The sequence below is a fragment of the Puma concolor genome, chromosome D2 (genome assembly GCF_028749965.1).
Source record: "Puma concolor isolate L17-30 chromosome D2, mPumCon1.1.hap2, whole genome shotgun sequence".
Lineage (NCBI taxonomy): Eukaryota > Metazoa > Chordata > Mammalia > Carnivora > Felidae > Puma > Puma concolor.
Window position 1 is genome coordinate 3,641,920 of NC_141677.1, and position 19,503 is coordinate 3,661,422.

The window sequence follows — 19,503 nt, forward strand, 5'->3', positions numbered from 1 at the left end:
CAAACATAATTATTTTTTTTTTTTCTCAGCTCTGGTACTGCATTTTAAGCTAAAAAGATCCCTATAGGCTCTTAATATCAGCAGAATGTTTTTACATCAAATATTGTATGGTGTATCTATTTTTCTCAAAGAATCTTTGCTTTTTTATTTTTTATTTTTTTTTAATTTTTTTTTCAACGTTTATTTATTTTTGGGACAGAGAGAGACAGAGCATGAACGGGGGAGGGGCAGAGAGAGAGGGAGACACAGAATCGGAAACAGGCTCCAGGCTCCGAGCCATCAGCCCAGAGCCTGACGCGAGGCTCGAACTCACGGACCGCGAGATCGTGACCTGGCTGAAGTCGGACGCTTAACCGACTGCGCCACCCAGGCACCCCTTAATCTTTGCTTTTTTAAATTAGTTCTGTAAATTTGTAGTCTTGTCATATAACCAAAAGTATGGATATCTAAAAAGACAGTTTGCTCTTTAATACTGTAATTTGTAGTATTGTCATGTAAACAAAAGTATGGATATTTAATAAGACAGTTTTACCATATTTCCAATGTTGTTTCATTACTACTTAAATTCTTCTATTTGCAGGAAAAATGTGTATTTCCCAGTACATTATTTGATAGTTCCTATGTGATATACCATATGAAAACAATTTTCTTTTGTAATCTAGGGCTAGGAAACTTTATTTTTAAATTCTGTGGCATTGATATTCTTCCTCCTTTTGATAGTAATAACAATGTTACTAATACTTTCCCACTCCTACCTTGAGAGTTCCAGAAGCTCTGAGTCCTGTTTGAAGTAGTGAAGTCACCACGTATTCAATATTTTACACATATTTGCCCATCGTATGTAGTTCACTATGTGTGATTACTGCCATGTTATTGATGAGAAACTTTAGCTCGAGGGTGCCTGGGTGGCCAGGCAGTTAAGCGTCCAACTTTGGCTCAGGTCATGATCTCATGGTTCCTGAGTTCGAGCCCCGCATCTGGCTCTAGGCTGACAGCTGAGAGCCTGGAGCCTGCTTCTGATTCTCTGTCTCCCTCTCTCTCTGCCCCCCCCCCCCCCGCCTATGCTCTCTCTCTCTCTCTCTCTCAAAAATAAATAAACATTTTAAAAAAAGAAAATTAAAAAAAGAAACTTTAGCTCAGAAAAGATACCTAACCTGTGTAAGGTCACACAGCGTACATGGGTTATTACTGGGAATTTGACCCAGATCCTACCTCCACAGCTTGTGCTTAAACTTTTTCTTGCCCATTTCACAACTGCAGCATTTTTGTTGGTCTTTAAAGGTCCTGTCTTAAGCTACTTTGTGGAGAGAGTTGGCGTTTAATAGACACAAATGAATTAAAATAGTGTTTATTCTGTTTAATATGGGCGGAAAGAGACCAAGCTAAAGGTCATAATCATTGCCTTGCAAAGCCTCTAAATGTATCAGTTTGCTGTCACAAGATTAACACAAAATGCTGGCAGTCCCAGTGAAAAGAAACAATATTGCATTCTTAGCTTCTATTGTCCCAGTTACTCTTTACAGAGAAACTTGAGTTCATTAAATGTTCCTAATGGGAATATGTGTTAATATGGATACAAAGCCAAACTTCAGCTGATGTGGAGAAGATTATTCTTCTGATTATTTCCCCATCACCGTTGTGGTAAAAGTGCCAATGTCATCATTTTCTTGGCTCAAAGACTTAGTTAAAAACAAGGATATGCTATAGTAATCTGAGGGGCAGTTTTCAAAGCCAATAGTCGCATGTCATCGTTTCCTTAATTCAGTTACCTTTTCAGCGCACATGCACACAAAATGTATGTTTTAGATACAAGCAATTAAAACCATTCAAAGGCTAATTAAATCAACATCAAAGCTAAATTAGAAAACTATTAAAAGAACCTCAAAAGATTCATTCTCTCTTGCTGTCTAGCTACAGAAAATAAACTGTACATGTAAGCACAATTCTTGCAGAGCAAAAAGTTAAGAAATAAAAAACGGTTTTTTTTAAATTATAACATACTTAATAATTTATTTTTCAAAAGAGCATGTGAATATATTGTATTCCTCTAAATTCCATCTAATGAAGAAACTATAGCACATATTTTCCAATCCTTTTTAAAATCAAAGCCTACCTTTTTTTTTTTAACTGAATAACTATCTATAAACCCTTTAGTAAGATCAGATTAAGTTCTTATGTCAGATTATCTTTTTGCTCTTAAACAGTACTTTATGGAAAGAACCAGTCATTTATCTGGCATATAAACTAAGGTAGAGGAACACAGAGGAAATTAACTATAGTATAAATACTAGGAATCTCCAAAGTCATCCCAAATAGTTTTTAGAATTATTAAATGATTTCAGAGTCACTATTTTCCTAATATCAATATTTTTTTTAAAAAATCTGTTAAGAGAAGTATTCTTGATCTTAACAGGAACATGCATTTGTTTGGTACTATGGCTTTTAAAGGCTTAAACTATATTATCTTGTTTAATTTATGGGGATAAAATAGAGTGGATTATTTTCTTTTCTTTTCTTTTCTTTTCTTTTCTTTTCTTTTCTTTTCTTTTCTTTTTATTTAGGGGGTGTGAGGGTTTGGTAACAATTTCAGTCTGAATCAACATTTATTGAACACCTACTGTGTAGAAATCACAGTGCCTCTAAAGAATTAATTTATCAGTAAAGCATATATGAAAATAATATCAATAGAAAAACAGCATAAAAAGGTATGTGTTTGTGTGTGTTTTCATGAGGAACTAATCATTTTTTTGGCATCAGCAAAGGAACAAAGTAGACCTGGTATTTCAAATATTTTGAAAGTTCTCTGCAATAGAATCATTGGAGAATATATGTCATTTACCGTCATTATGATACATTTCAAAAACGCTGTTTAATACATTAGACCATGAAGAATATATAAAAATAAGAAAAACACAATGATTGCTTTCAAGGTTTTAGAGTCAAGCGTATGTTTTCTAATCAGACTAAGCTCCTGTAATCCTAAGTATGACAGTAATTATTTCTTTGATGTATTTATCAGTAGTAATTAGAGATGTGATTGGAGTTTGGAACATGCAGGTGGAGGCAGAGTCAAAAGCAGAGGCCAACGGGCACTGACAGGAGGGCAGGTGACCGGGATTGAACCCCTGACTTTAAAGAGCGCGGTCAGACTGGGGATGACCAATGTGGGATCAAATCCTTTCAGCCCATTTTGTTTGGAGTCCCACCTTACACACATGTTCCTGCAGGCAGACTCAGGGCAAGGAGTTCTTATACGTCTACACAGTCTCTGCATTCTATCTTCACTCCTCTAATCTCTCCGTCTTTTGTTTTAACATCGGGTTTTTCAGCCTCATCACTATCCAGTTTGGACTTGATAACCGTTGCTGTGGGCGCCTGTCCTGTTCATCATGGGGTGTTTCTCGGCATCCCTGGCCTCTGCTCTGTTCCAGCAGCAGGTCCCCTATCTCCCCACCCTCTGCAGTTTTTACCACCAAAAATGTCTCCAGATGGGCAGAGGCAATCTTAGTCAAGAACTACTGCTTCAACTCCTTGGACCATTATTCAGAAAGTCCTTTCTGAGAACCCGATGCAATGTAGGCAATAGATTCATTGTGTGGAAGGAAGAAACAGATTGATGTTGAGAAACCAGGGGCTTCCTGCGTGAACTAACAGCACAGAATTAATTATTGAAAGTCAAGGGAAGAAGGAAAACAATCCAAACTAAATTTGATCTTGAAAAACATGGAGTCAAGTTGAAGTTAGTAGCGTTTCGAACACCGCTTAGTCTTCTGAATGCCTTGCACTTCGTGGCGGAGGTCTGAGGGAACAGAAGGCTATGTGAGGAGATTCTGGGCTGACCCATACTTTCTTGTCTGAGCTTTACCATTAAGTGGTTCTGTCTTCTTCTCTGTCTTCAAACTTGTGAATCTCAAGGAGGTGTCTCACATTCCCTCACCTGAGGCATCACTTCTGGAACTTCTTGGCTCACTGAAGGCAAAGGTGGTGCCCATAGAACAAGTTCTCTCCTACAAAATGAGAGAAAAAGAATGTCAGTGGGTGAAAGGAAATGAGGCACTACGCCCCCAGGTGCATAGGAAGATTATAATGTCTTTAAGTAAAACCCTTGCCAAATAAATCCACCATGCAGCTTGTAATTTCCTCCATCCCTGTGGGTCTCCTCCCAGTGCTTGTGTGGCCTCACCCAGAAGGGGACTGAGGGGTACTGGGACATCCGCCCTCTAAGTTGTGCCTCCCACACTATCCTCTTACCCATTTTGTCAATGCTACTTTCCTTTTATCCTTCCGTAGTTGTCTTTTTCTGTTATGTGCTTCCTAACTGTCCTAAATAAAGAATACAGTACACACACACACACACACACACACACACACACAATTCTGAAAATACTCAAAAAAGATAAAAAACGGATTTCCTTAACGGAATTTAAATTAGAGCTGCTTCTAAATTTCTGCCTTTGAAGTAATGAAAACCTAACTTTGGTAGAAGACCATGACAGAGCTCTGAGTCCTTATGCACGTGCCACGAAAGTGTGCAAGCCAAGGAATCCTGTGGTATCAGGTGCACTGTTTGTCCGTGGATCAGAAAGTCGAAGTGAACGTTACCCTGGTGATTAAACCATATGGGTGTCTTCCATTTATTTTGTGACTTCCCGGTATTTATTTTACGTTGTTGGATTAGACATATCGCAATTCTTTTCCAGCTTTTGTCAGGTATAATTGGCAAATAAAATTATTAAAGGATGTACAGCATGGTGATTTGATATGCGTATATATTGTGAAGTGACTGACCACAATCAAGTTACCGAGTACATCACCTTACGTGGTCGTAGTTACCATCCGTTAACTCACGTGTGTTTGCTGACAACATGGAAAACCTACTCTCCGCAGACCCCAAGTGTCCAAGGCAGTGACCAACTAGTCACCATGGTGTCCCCCGGAGCCTCAGAACTTCATCGTCCTGTAACTACAAGTCAGTCCCTTTGACCAGGGCCTCCCCATCACCCCTCCCCCCCCCCAAGTCTGCTGTTGCCACGAGTTCTACTGTTTCTGCATGTAAGTGAGATCGTACAGGACTTGCCCTTCTTTGTCTGACTTATTCCATTTAGCAAAATGCCCTACAGGCTCATCCATGTGTCCCTCACTTCATTGTCTACCTCAGGATTCTCTTGGGATTCCCTCTCTCTCTCTCCCTCTCTCTCTCGGATTCTCTCTCTCTCTCTCTCGGGATTCTCTTTCGCTCGCTCTCTCTCTGTCTCCGCCCCTCTCCTGCTCATGCTAGCTCTCACACTCCCTCTTGCTGTAAAATAAAAAATAATAAAAATGAAAATGAAAAATATTTTCAAATATGTTCCCATAGATGTACAAAATAATTATTCGTACTATTAACCACACTTTGGTGCTGCTTTTTTTCCCATTTCAATAAAATTGTGACTGCACAAAACTGCAGTGTATGAAATGCAATAAGGTTGTAGTGGTTATTATAAAGTTATTGGGTATAAAAATAGAAAGATGAGATTTACATGGAACCCATCAGCATTATACACTGAGTATATATAAAATATATGCAATATTTTCTCTCCACTTCTTTTTCCGGCAGATGAGTTAGAAGTTGTGCAGTTCAGTAGCACAGATTTATGACCCAATTCCAATGCAGTTTTATTAAACTGCAGGGTTGTTAGGCAAATATTTTTAAAAATCAAGGCAAGAAACTAACACACACCATATTGAAAGAAGTTAGACCCAAGAAGAGCAACCAAAAACAATTTTTTATTAAAACAACAAAAACTCAAAATTAGGTATGTTACATATATGTATGTTTTATTACTATTATTATTAGTATTAGTATTATTATCCTTATTGTTATATAAAGATGTCCAAACCTGGCAGAGGAAAACTACATGAAAAATTTAAATAGATAGTTCAGTCCTGTGATTATTGTTTCATAATCATGCTTCCCCTTCGCATATAATCACATGGAAATACAATCAGTTTATTTTATGGTTTATTTAAAGTGCTGATGGGGCACCTGGTTGGCCCAGTCGGTTGAGCGTCCGACTTCGGCTCAGGTCACCATCTCGCGGTCTGTGAGTTCGAGCCCCACGTCGGGCTCTGTGCTGACGGCTCAGAGCCTGGAGCCTGCTTTGGATTCTGTGTCTCCCTCTCTCTCTGCCCCTGCCCTGCTCACTCTCTGTCTCTCTCTGTCTCTCAAAAATGAATAAACATTAATTTTTTTTTTTAAAAAAGAAAAGAAACACCAAATGAAATATGGTTAATTTCTGTATCAGTCTCGTAACAAATATGGACTTAAGCACAATTGATACTGAATCGTGATACCTTATGTAGTAATAATGATGTCTGTGAGATAAGTATTTTATAATAGGAAACCTTGAAAAACTTTAGTCCAGATGTTAAAGTGGGATAAATTTGGGGCGCCTGGGTGGCGCAGTTGGTTAAGCGTCCGACTTCAGCCAGGTCACGATCTCGCGGTCCGTGAGTTCGAGCCCCGCATCAGGCTCTGGGCTGATGGCTCGGAGCCTGGAGCCTGTTTCCGATTCTGTGTCTCCCTCTCTCTCTGCCCCTCCCCCGTTCATGCTCTGTCTCTCTGTCCCAAAAATAAATAAACGTTGAAAAAAAAATTAAAAAAAAAAAAATAAAGTGGGATAAATTATTTTACAGAAAATTAACACGCATTGAATCTCAATAGTGTAAGTAGGTATTTAGCTAGATATTTCTACGCATGTTAATTTTAGAGAATTTTAATGGCTGCTAAACTGATATCTTAAAGAATTATTTTACTGCAGTCTCTCTGGAATTTGTAAAGTGTATACATGTGATATTTGTATTAGCATATACGTGTCGCTTTAAATTACAACACTGATCTTCCCATGATTTCCCAATACCTAAGGAAATACGAGGGTTCTAAAAGATTTGGTAAAGCACAGATTATCCCTGATGACATCACTCATTGGCGTCTGGGCCTCAACCTTCCGTCATCATCTTGTAAAGTGTCAGAAGGAAAGCAGAGAAGCTTCAGAGTGGAAGTTTATTCCTTTACAATGAGCTTAAAATCAACCTTTACTTTCTCAAGTACTGCAAATAGGGACTGTAACTAATGTGGTCATTAGTCAAGAACATAAAAAAGTTTAAAGGTGATATTGTAGATTAGGATTCCTTTTGTGAAAAAACAACAACAACAACAAAAAAAAAAACCACGTTAAACCCAGGGCTGTTAGCTCCTTGGATTCCAGAGATAACAATGGTCAGCTGGGAAGATGAAAGTGTTTTTCATATTGGCGAACTCGGGTGGCAGCCGGCCAGGGTGCAGTTAGGAATCCTGGCTCTGCAGGACAGGCACAGGGACTCTGCCATTAGCCCTGCCCCCTGCTGACACCCTTCTCCGTTGACCTGGCCCCTGTTGATTGTGACTCTTCCAGTTCAGGAATGGTGAGAAAGTAAGAGGCAAACTAAATGGGTAGCAGCAGGGTAGGGTTAAAAACTTGGGGGTGATAAGTCTCTTGTCTCTCTGAACTTTTTCAGGGCAAGCCAGAAAGCAGCCTGTTTCTAAGTTTTCACTAAGACAGTGAAGGTTATCCATTCATTTATTTAATCCACACAGATATATTGTTCACCCACGATGTGCTCACTGTGCTAGTAGGTCGGTGTTAATTGGCTATAGTTGGGATACAATAACGCAACACAATTAGCATAGCCCTGATAAATAATCTGTAGTTCAATCGCCTTATATTTGATCTTAATTGGAATGCGTGAGAAAAGATCACACAGGTACTACATCCGAATACTTCTACAATGTGGATCTACCTTTTCTGCAAAGTGGTTACCCACTCATTCCCCATTTTCTCTGCTTTGTGAGTTATTTGTCTACACCGGATTTTTGTAAAGAGTCATTTGTGGATTAATAACAGGTGCTACATTTCTCATTAAAGGGGTGATGATTGAAGGGGTGAGATTCTAACATTTGATACAGAAATGTGTCCTTTATGGCATATTTACTATGGCAGACATTATACACCCAGTGGATATGAGTCACGAAGCAGTCTTATCTCCAGCTACATCTTTTCACTGGATGAATGGTTGCTTGCGGCCATGATTAAACTTGTTTTCTATTTGTGGACATAATCCCTTCACCCAACCATTGATTACTTTCTTTTTTTGTTGTTTTGTTTGGGTTTGTTTTTTTTTTTATTTTTATTTTTTTTAACGTTTATTTATTTTTGAGACAGAGAGACAGAGCATGAACGGGGGAGGGTCAGAGAGAGGGAGACACAGAATCTGAAACAGGCTCCAGGCTCTGAGCTAGCAGCACAGAGCCCGACGCGGGGCTCAAACTCACAGCCCTCACGGACCACGAGATCATGACCTGAGCTGAAGTCAGCCGCTTAACCAACTGAGCCACCCAGGCGCCCCTGTTTGGGTTTGTTTTAAACTTAGTTTTTATTTGAAACCGAATTTCACATAATTGACTTCTGTGCTTATCTGAAATTTTTGCTTCTTAAAATTTAGTTTCACACAATCAACAATATAAAGCAACTTTGCTCAGATTAAGATATAATTTTTGAAAATTAGTGGACCAGTTGTAATTTTTCCACGATTGTTCTCTTATTTAATGGTGCGTTACAGTTGTCTTTAGAATTCTCATGTTGAATTAACCATAAATAGAGTGAGCATTCACTTGCAGAGATACATGAGTTCAGTAAATTACTGTGTGAATCTGTGTTAGGATTTGAACTGATCTTAGGTTTAAAGTTTTGTTGCCATTTCGTTTTCCTTCATTTCTTTAGTTTAGAGGTCAAAGGTCATAACAAAAACACTGAAGCTTCTGGGTGTCATAACTTTCTGGACTTGAGACCATGGAGTTTCCAGAACCATTTAGATTGAAGAGAATTAGCTAGAAAGCACTGTTTCACCTTTGAAAGTGACAACTGTATAATTCCAGAGTCATTATGGAAACAGGACAAATTTCCTAAGGGTGAACAAGCACAGGTAAACATCTTTGTGAGGAAATTCTTATGACTGTTAACCCCCAAGTTAGAGGGCGACATTGGTTCAAAGATTGTAGAACAATGAAAAAGAGAGAAAATGTGATCATTATTTAAAATACTTTGGAAAGTATATTTTTCATGGGTATTCAGTTTGAAAAGATGAATGAGTTAAAATGAGCATAAGAGAGGCTTGTATGGATAGAGCTATTTCAAACTGGTTTTGTAAAAAGAATAACATTCTTATTCACACAATTTAATTTGTGTAGAAGAAAGGAAAACCCCTAGAGCAGACATTTGAGGATTGTCTGACCAGCATCCACCCAGTCTCTTCTGAGAACTTCTTAATTTTTTATCTGATGAACTCAGATAAAACCTGAGACATAGTCATCAAGGAGTGGTTATTGAAACCAGAGCAGTCTTTAATGTTTTCAAACTGGAAAATGGGGGGGGGGGAGTTATTTGGTAGTAGGTGATTTTTTTTTAACTTGGTTTTTTTTTTTGTATTTACATCCAAATAAGTTAGCATGCAGTGCAATAATGATTTCAGAAGTAGATTCCCTAGTGCCCCTTACCCATTTAGCCCATCCCCCCTCCCACAACCCCTCCAGTAACCCTCAGTTTGTTCTCCATATTTATGAGTCTCTTCTGTTTTGTCCCCCTCCCTGTTTTTGTGTTACTTTTGTTTTCCTTCCCTTATGTTCATCTGTTTTGTCTCTTAAAGTCCTCATATGAGTGAAGTCATAGGATTTTTGTCTTCCTCTGACTGACTAATTTCACTTAGCACCCTCCGGTTCCATCCACATAGTTGCAAATGGCAAGATTTCATTCTTTTTTGATTACCAGGTAATACTCCATTGTATATACATATACCACATCTTCTTTGTCCATTCATCCATTGATGGACATTTGGGCTCTTTCCATACTTTGGCTATTGTTGATAGTCTCCTTTGCTGTGCAGAAGCTTTTTATTTTGATGAGGTCCCCGTAGTTCATTTTTGCTTTTGTTTCCCTTGCCTCCAGAGACGTGTTGAGTAAGAAGTTGCTGCGGCCAAAATCAAAGAGGTTCTTGCCTACTTTCTCAAGGATTTTGATGACTCCATGTCTTACATTTAGGTCTTTCATCCATTTTTTAGTTTATTTTTGTGTATGGTGCAAGAAAGTGGTCCAGGTTCATTTTTTGCCTGTCACTGTCCAGTTTTCCCAGTATCACTTGCTGAAGAGACTGTCTTTATTCCACTGAATATTCTTTCCTGCTTTGCCCATATGTGTGTGAGTCCATTTCTGGGTTCTCTGTTCCGTTCCATTGATCTCAGTGTCTGTCTTGTGCCAGTACCATACTGTCTTGATGATTACAGCTTTGTAGTATAGCTTGAAGTCCGGGATTGTGATACCTCCTGCTTTAGTTTTCTTTTTTTTTTTTTTTTTTTTTTTTTCAACGTTTTTTTTTTATTTATTTTTGGGACAGAGAGAGACAGAGCATGAACGGGCGAGGGGCAGAGAGAGAGGGAGACACAGAATCGGAAACAGGCTCCAGGCTCTGAGCCATCAGCCCAGAGCCCGACGCGGGGCTCGAACTCCCGGACCGCGAGATCGTGACCTGGCTGAAGTCGGACGCTCAACCGACTGCGCCACCCAGGCGCCCCATTTAGTTTTCTTTTTAAAGACTGCTTTGGATACTCGGGGTATTTCTGGTTCCGTACAAATTTTAGGATTGTTTGTTCTAGCTCTGTGAAGAAGGCTGGTGTTGTTTTGATAGGGATTGCATTGAATATGTAGATTGCTTTGGATAGTATTGACATTTTAACATTATTTGTTCTTCCTATCCAGGAACGTGGAATCTTTTTCCATTTATTTTTTGTGTGTCTTCTTCAATTTCTTTCACAAGCTTTCTATAGTTTTCAGTGTATAGATTTTTCACCCCTTTGGTTACATTTATTCCTAGGTATTTTGTGGTTTTTGGTGCAACTGTAAATGGGATCGATTCCTTGATATCTCTTTCTGTTGCTTCATTGTTGGTGTATAGGAATGCAACCGATTTCTGTGCATTGCCTTTATATCCTGCAACTTTGCTGAATTCATGAATCAGCTCTAGCAGTTTTTTGGTAGGATCTGTAGGGTTTCCCATATAGAGTATCATGTCATCTGCAAAGAGTGAAAGTTTGACCTCCTCCTGGCCTATTTGGATGCCTTTTATTTCTTTGTGTTGTCTGATTGCAGAGGCTAAGACTTCCAATAGTATGTTGAATAACAGTGGTGAGAGTGGACATCCCTGTCTTCCTGACCTTAGGGGGAAAGCTCTCAGTTTTTCCCTATTGAGGATGGTATTAACGTTGGGTTGTTCATATATGGCTTTTATGATCTCGAGGTATGCTCCTTCTATCCCTACGTTCTTGAGAGTTTTTATCAAGAAAGGATGCTGTATTTTGTCAAATGTTTTCTCTGCCTCTATTGAGAGGACCATATGGTTCTTGTCCTTTCTTTTATTGATGTAATGAATCACGTTAATTGTTTTGCGGATATTAAACCAGCCCTGCATCCCAGGTATAAATCCCACTTGGTCGGGGTGAATAATTTTTTTAATGTATTGTTGGTTCCGGTTGGCTAATATCTTGTTGAGGATTTTTGCCTCCATGTTCATCAGGGAAGTCGGTCTGTAGTTCTCCTTTTTAGAGGGGTCTCTGTCTGGTTTTGGAATCAAGGTAATGCTGGCTTCATAGAAAGAGTTTGGAAGTTTTCCTTCCGTTTCTATTTTTTGGAACACCTTCAAGAGAATAGGTGTTAACTCTTCCTTAAATGTTTGGTAGAATTCCCCTGGAAATGCATCTGGCCCTGGACTCTTGTTTGTTGGCAGATTTTTGATGACTAATTCGAGTTCCTTACTGGTTATGGGTCTGTTCAAATTTTCTATTTGTTCCTGTTTCAGTTTTGGTAGTGTATATGTTTCTAGGAGTTTGTGCATTTCTTCCAAATTGCCCATTTTATTGGCATTTAATTGCTCATAATATTCTCTTATTACTGTTTTTATTTCTGCTGTGTTGGTTGTGATCTCTCCTCTTTCATTCTTGATTTTGTTTATTTGGGTCCATCCCTTTTTCTTTTTGATCAGACTGGCTAGTGGTTTATCAATTTTGTTAATTCTTTCAAAGAACCAGTTTCTGGTTTCATTGATCTGTTCTACTGTTTTTTTGTTTGTTTGGTTTTGGTTTTGGTTTTTTTTTTGGTTTCGATAGCATTAATTTCTGATCCAATCTTTATTGTTTCCTGACTTCTGCTGGTTTGGGGTTTTATTTGCTGTTCTTTTTCCAGCTCCTTAATGCGTAAGGTTAGGTTGTGTATCTGAGATCTTTCTTCCTTCATTAGGAAGGCCTGGATTGCTATATACTTTCCTCTTATGACCACCTTTGCTGTGTCCGAGGTTTTCGGTTGTGGTGTTATCATTTTCATTGACTTCCATCTACTTTTGAATTTCCTCTTTAACTGCTTGGTTAGCCCATTCATTCTTTAGTAGGATGTTCTTCAGTCTCCCAAGTATTTGTTTCCTTTCCAAATTGTTTCTTGTGGTTGATTTCGAGTTTCATAGCGTTGTGGTCTAAAAATATGCACAGTATGATCTTGATCTTTTGTACTTACTTAGGGCTGATTTGTGTCCCAGTATATGGTCTATTGTGGAGAACGTTCCATGTGCACTGGAGAAAAATGTATATTCTGCTCTTTAGGGTGAAATGTTCTGAATATATCTGTTAAGTCCATCTGGGCCAGTGTGTCATTCAAAGCCATTGTTTCCTTGTTGATTTTTTGATTAGATGATCTGTCCATTGCTGTGATTGGGGTATTGAATTCTCCTACTATTATGGTATTACTATCGATGAGTTTCTTTATGTTTGTGATTGATTTATATATTTGGGTGCCCCCACAGTTGACATATAAATGTTTACAATTGTTAGGTCTTCTTGGTGGATAGACCCCTTGATTATGATATAATGCCCTTCTGCATCTTTTGATACACTCTTTATTTTAAAGTCTAGATTGTTGGGCGCCTGGGTGGCGCAGTCGGTTAAGTGTCCGACTTCAGCCAGGTCACAATCTCGCGGTCCGTGAGTTCGAGCCCTGCGTTGGGCTCTGGGCTGATGGCTCAGAGCCTGGAGCCTGTTTCCGATTCTGTGTCTCCCTCTCTCTCTGCCCCTCGCCCGTTCATGCTCTATCTCTCTCTGTTCCAAAAATAAATAAACGTTAAATTCTAGATTGTCTGATACAAGTATGGCTACTCTGGCTTTCTTTTGTTGACCATTAGCATGATAGATCATTCTCCATCCCCTTATTTGCTTTTTTTTATTTAACTTTATTTTTTATTTTTTAAAATTTACATCCAAATTAGTATATAGTGAAGCATTGATTTCAGTAGATTCCTTAATGCCCCTTACCCATTTAGCCCATCCCCCCTCCCACAACGCCTCTCCATCCCCTTATTTTCAATCTGATGGTGTCTTTAGGTCTAAAGTGGGTCTTTTGTAAACAGCATATAGATGGATCTTGTTTTCTTATCCATTCTCTTATCCTATGTCTTTTGATTGGAGCATTGAGTCCACCGATGATTAGAGTACTGAAAGATATGAATTACTGCCGTTATGATGCTTGTAGGAGTTTCTGGTGGTGTTTTCTGGTCCTTTCTAATCTTTGTTGCTTTTGGTATTTATGTATATATATATTTTTTTTTTTCATCTTTTCTCCCCTCAGAAAGTCCCCCTTAAAATTTTTTTGCAGGGCTAGTTTCAAACTCCTTTAATTTTTGTTTGCCTGGGAAACTTTTTATCTCTCCCTCTATATTGAATGATAGCCTTGCTGGATAAAGAATTCTTGGCTGCATATTTTTCTGATTCAGCACATTGAATATATCCTGCCACTTCTTTCTGGCCTGCCAAGTTTCTGTGGATAGGTCTGCTGCAAACCTGATCTGTCTTCCCTTGCCGGTTAGGGACTACTTTTCCCTTGCTGCTTTCATGATTCTCTCCTTGCCTGAGAATTTTGTGAATTTGACTATGGTACGCCTTGTTGATGGTCGTTTTTTGTTGAATCTAATGGGGGTCCTCTGTGCTTCCTGGATTTTGACGTCTGTGTCTTTCCCCAGGTTAGGAAAGCTTTCTGCTATGATTTGCTCACATAACCCTTCTACCCCTATTTCTCTCCCTCCCTCTTCTGGGACCCCTATTGTGGGAGGCCGGGCCCCAGTGCCGGGCTGAGACCGGGTCGAGCAACGGCTCCCTGTTGACTCAGCCAACCCAGTGGTTCCCCCTCCCATTCCCCCACTTTCATGGGCATACGAAAGCCTTGTCAAGGCTGAGAAAGTTAATTCCTGAAGCCTGTGGTCTGTGGGTGTTGGCAGTAATGTTACCTCCCCTTTTTCTACCCCCAGTCAAATAGAAACAAACAAGGGAACTGTGTTTTGCTAGCAATCTTATCAACAAGGTCTTGCTGTGACCCGTTTAGAAAATTCACAAGGTACACAGAACTAAATGTTTTGGTTGGCAGCGATCATGTGAAACCTGTTTATTCTTAGAATGGCCTGACCCATAAGAGTCTTGATATAAAAGATTGTGTACAGCAACAATAAAGCCGTCAGTTGGGCCATCAGCCCAGGGGACCCTCCTGTTCCCAAACTGTCTTCTCTTCTTTTTTTTCTTACATTCCCCTACCCTCAGGACCCTGATCTCGGTGTTTGTTGCGCCGGTCGCAACACCCTATGATTCTCATGTTGTTCCATTTAATGAGTCACTGATTCTCTAATTCTTAACTCATGCTCTTTTGACTTTATCTCCTCTTTTTCTCTGCTTCCTTATTCTCTGTAAGTTTGTCCTCTCTATCGCTGATTCTCTGTTCTGCCTCATCCATCCTTGCTGCCACTGCATCCATCCGTGATTACAGCTCAGTTAGAGCATTTTTCATTTCATTCTGGGTATTTTTTACCTCTTTTATCTCCACAGAATGGGATTCTAATCTATTTTCAACTTGAGCTAGTATTCTTATTATCGTGATTCTAAATTCTGGTTCAGACATCTTGCTGGTATCTGTGTTGGTTAAATCCCTGGCTGCCGTTTCTTCATACTCTTTCTTTTGGGGTGAATTCTTTTGTTTTGTCATTTTGAAAGGAGAAAAGGAGTTAATGAGGTAGAAAAATTAAAACTTAAAAAACACACACACACAAAAATCTAACAAATGATGCTAGATCCTAGGTGTGTTTTGGTCTGGGTGTTGAAAGTCGTTTGACAGATTAGAGAAAAAAAAGGGAGAAAAAAAAGGAAATCATTTGAGAATTTGAAAAAATGAATACACTGAAGTAGACTAAAATGAGATAATGGGAGTAAAATAGAATTTGAAAAATTTACATAAAAGTAAAGAATATAGTAGAAAAATTTAAAATATTTTTAATAAAAATTAAAAATAAAAATGAATTTTTTCTCTTTCTGTATTCAAGAAAAAGAAAAGAAGCAAAAAAGACAAAAAAGAGAAATAAAACAAAGAAATCGTTTGAAAATTTGAAAAAGTGAATACACAGTAGTAGACTAAAATAAAATGAAAGTAAAATGGAATTTGAAAAAATTTACATAAAATCAAAAAATACAGTAAAAAAATTTTACGAAAAATATTTTTAATAGAAATTGAAAGTAAAAGTGAAGTGTTTCTCTTTCTGCATTCAAGAAAAAGAAAAGAAACATAAAAGAGAAAAAAGAAAAAGAAAAAAGAAGAAAATCGTTTGAAAATTTGAAAAGGTGAATACACTGATGTAGACTAAAATAAAATGATGGAAGTAAAATAGAATTTGAAAAAATTTACACAAAATTAAAAAATATAGTAATAAAAATTAAAGAAAAATATTTAATAAAAATTAAAAATAAGAATGAAATTTTCTTTCTGTATTCAAGAAAAAGAAGTGTAAAAGAGGAAAAAAAAGAAAGAAAATTGAATACATGGACCTGCTAACAGATTGAAATAGGACTGAAATGACTTCGTTTTCCCCTAGAAGTCAGACTCTGAAGCGCTTTATAGTCCATAAACTAAGCCGGCAGTGAGACTTGTGTTCAAGGAGGGAGGTTGGCCCAGGTGGGCGGGGCTCAGTGTAACGGCTCCGTCCTCCACCACGTGGGGCTGCTCGCCTTCTGGGGTGGAGTGTTGCGGCGCTCTTGGGTGCGTATGCGCATGCGCGGCAGAAGTGCAAATGGCGTCAGCCACCTACCTGGTCTGTTCTCCGTCTTCAGCCCTCGGCCACGCCCCGCTTTCTCACTGTCCGTGACCAGGCCCGGGGCAGTACCTCTCTCCTGAGTTATGTCTCAGACACGGCTGTTTTCCCCGGCCCCTTACTTCTGAAGGACCGTGGCTTTGACCGGTTCCACCCTCTGCGGGAGGGTCTCACCCAGCAATGGCCAAATGAGCAATGGCAGAGTGTGGGCCGCACCCAGGAACGCTTGCCGGACCCTGCTGCTGCCGGTACCCGAGACTGCGGCCGGGTGCCAGCCCTCCCCAAAAAAAGTTCGCGAGATGGTGTAGCAGATGCTTTTCAGGGATGATGGAAACTCACAACACGCATCTGGCACCAGGCTTCACCCTTAACGAGGGTGCTTGTTCCAGCCCCAGTGAATGTGGCCGTTTTCTGGGGTCTGCCGGGACCAGGGGGCTTCAACCGTCTCCACCAAGTGTCCTTCCAGCAGTGGAACCGCTTTTCCCCCTGCGGCCCGAGAACCTCCCGGACCCCACCCTGCTCCTGGGGATTCACCCTTCCCATCAGAGCACAGCCAGGTAGGGAGCTGCGGAGTTGCAGCCTTTGCGTTCCCCTTGTTTACAGTCTTAATGGAATTGAAACCCTCTCCTTTCTCCCTTTTTAGTTAAGTCCCTGCGGCTGTTTCCAATTTTCCACTTTCTCTCCAGCTGGTTTCGGGGAGGGGTGCTTTTTTCGTATTCTCCCCGACCCCCACGCCCCCCACCTCTCTCCGCCCTCAAAAGCTGTTCCCTACCTTTCGCGGCTTCTCGCTCCCCAAATTCACCTGTCCGCACCGCGTACCTGCTGACTTCTTTCATTCAGGTTGTGCAGATTGTTGTGTTAATCCTCCAGTCCGTTTTCTAGGTGTGCAGGATGGTCTAGTGTTGGTCTGGCTATATTTCATGGACGTGAGACACACAAAAAACTTCCATGCTGTTCCCCCATCTTGGCTCCCCTCCTCAACTATTGGTTACTTTCAACCCTAAAATTAAAAATATATACATATTGTACATTATTAAACTGAGAGACTATCGTTGCTAGTTTTACACTTAAGAATAAAAAAATATTGTTTTAGTTTATGTCAGTTTATATTATTTCATAAGGTGTTTATAAATTTGTCACTTTGGTGTCATTGGTAGTGTATGGGAAGTGTTTGTGAACATGAGCAGTTGAATTGTTTCATTGAAATTAGTAGAACACAATACTTTAGTGCCTATTAAATCAAGTAAAATGAATTACCAAGACATTGTAATTAAAAGAAATAGCAACTTCACATTATTATGCCGGAAGCAACATTTTCAGTGTCCTCTGTGGAACTCGGGGTATTAGACTTGCCATTTGGGAATGACTTTCTGATATAAGCCATTTCCATTGTTTCAGTCAAAAAAAAAAAATACAATAAGTATTTACTCCAGTGAAATTTTTTTCTAGTAAATAGCCACCAATTAAAAATATATTATTTCTTATCCTCCAGGCAATACGGCTAAAGTGTATATTGAAATTCAGGATGAAAATGATCATCCCCCAGTGTTTCAGAAAAAATTCTACATTGGAGGTGTGTCTGAAGATGCAAGAATGTTTACTTCTGTGCTCAGAGTTAAGGTAGGAGGACTTTTATTAAGACACAGAGCTCAGGTAAAGAGCTCAGATTATAGGTAAACTGTAACCATGCAGTTTGCATTAACTGAGTAAGTACTCAGTATTCATGTGGTTTAAACAAAAGTCTGAAACTCGGAGATACATGAGTTTAAGTAGCCAAGCTAAATACAGATTAATTATGAGGCTCATACTATGGAACTTTTATGTTTTATTTTTACTACAAAAACAGGAAAAATTACTTATGATAATTTACACTGAGGGGCACCTGGGTGTCTCAGTCAGTTGAGCGAGCGACATCGGCTCAGACCATGATCTTGAGTTCATGAGTTCGAGCCCCGCATGGGGCTCTGTGCTGACAGCTCTGAGCCTGGAGCCTGCTTCTGATTCTCTGTCTCCCTCTCTCTCTGCCCTCCCCCACTCATGCTCTGTCTCTGTCTCAGAAATAAATACATTGAAAAAAAATTTTTAATTTACATTGAAAAAGATATTAAATCAGTAAGATGTATGTCTCCTAGTAGATTTTTATGCCTCCATACAGGCATTCAATAGGTTTAATTCAGGATAGCCCCAAAGATTGCAGAATGGAGTTTCTAGTGGTGCATATAAAATTGCCATTTCCTAGTAGAAGAAATAATAATGTATGGTCACCTGGATGGCTCAGTTGGTTGAGTGTCTGACTTTGGCTCAGGTCATGGATCTTGCACTTTGTGGGTTTGAGCCCTGTGTTGGGCTCTGTGCTGACAGTTCAGAGCCTGGAGCCTGCTTCGGATTCTGTCTCCCTCTCTCTGTCTGTCCCTGCCCTGCTCGGGGTCTGTCTCTCTCTTTCAAAAATAAATAAACCTCAAAAAAATTTTAAAAAGAAGAAATAATTTAATAAATTATTTTTTGTGCAATATTTTTCTAAAATTTAAAATCGTAATTAAACACAGGACTACTAATTTTACACTTTACTAAAAGTTAAAGAAAACTCAGATGTGTCAGAAAAAATAGAAAATCTACTTTGAATTTTTAAAAAGCACAATATCCAAGATTAACGTTGATAATTTTTTCACTTTTCTCCACTTAGTTATCATCAAAAATGTTGAAAGATTTTGTAAATGGCCAGCAGTACATAAAGATGTACTAATTTTATTACTGAAAAATAAATTGATATTGTATTACACAGGGAGAAAAGTTTGCAGGCTAGTGCATTTTAGATGCTTAATTATAGTTATTTTTCTGAAAGTATTTTAGGAATATATTTTTAAAAACTATTAATGGGCACACAGAAAACCTAAATTTTCCTGAGCAAATCCTGCTCGTGATCAGTTGCCTTTTTCTTTGTGTACCAGAACCATATGATTAGAACTCTTCTTACATATGGTTTTTCCATGTTCTGCACACCAAGTATGAAGGAGGAAAAGTCAACCAAGCAAATGCGCACATGTATTGTGCCTGCGAAATAGCTCCTTCATACACTGACCCCTGATGGGAATCACCACTTATAACTCAAGGTGGTCCATGAAAGGGTTGTTCTCATCATGTCTAAACCACATTATGATTTGCAAGTACAAAGCAACTCCAAAGAGTATATTTTTATTGTATTTTACACTTTAGTCCCAAGAACTGTTGACTGATTCTGTTCACTTAGTCAATATTTTTTGAGTACTTATGTCC

At 39.1% G+C, this 19,503-nt stretch overlaps 1 protein-coding gene across 15 annotated transcripts in view; it reads left to right on the forward strand.

Moving 5' to 3' along the window:
- Positions 1 to 19,503, forward strand: part of PCDH15 (protocadherin related 15) — a 1,260,230-nt gene that overhangs the window by 1,144,751 nt on the left and 95,976 nt on the right. For all 15 annotated transcript variants that reach the window (XR_015241496.1, XM_086679475.1, XM_086679485.1 and 12 more), the window contains one exon: positions 17,723 to 17,850. Coding sequence is in view for 14 of the 15 variants with exons in the window: in XM_086679475.1 (XP_086535601.1) it covers positions 17,723 to 17,850 (128 nt within the window). In the remaining variant the exon portion in view is untranslated. The remainder of the gene's footprint in view (positions 1 to 17,722; positions 17,851 to 19,503) is intronic.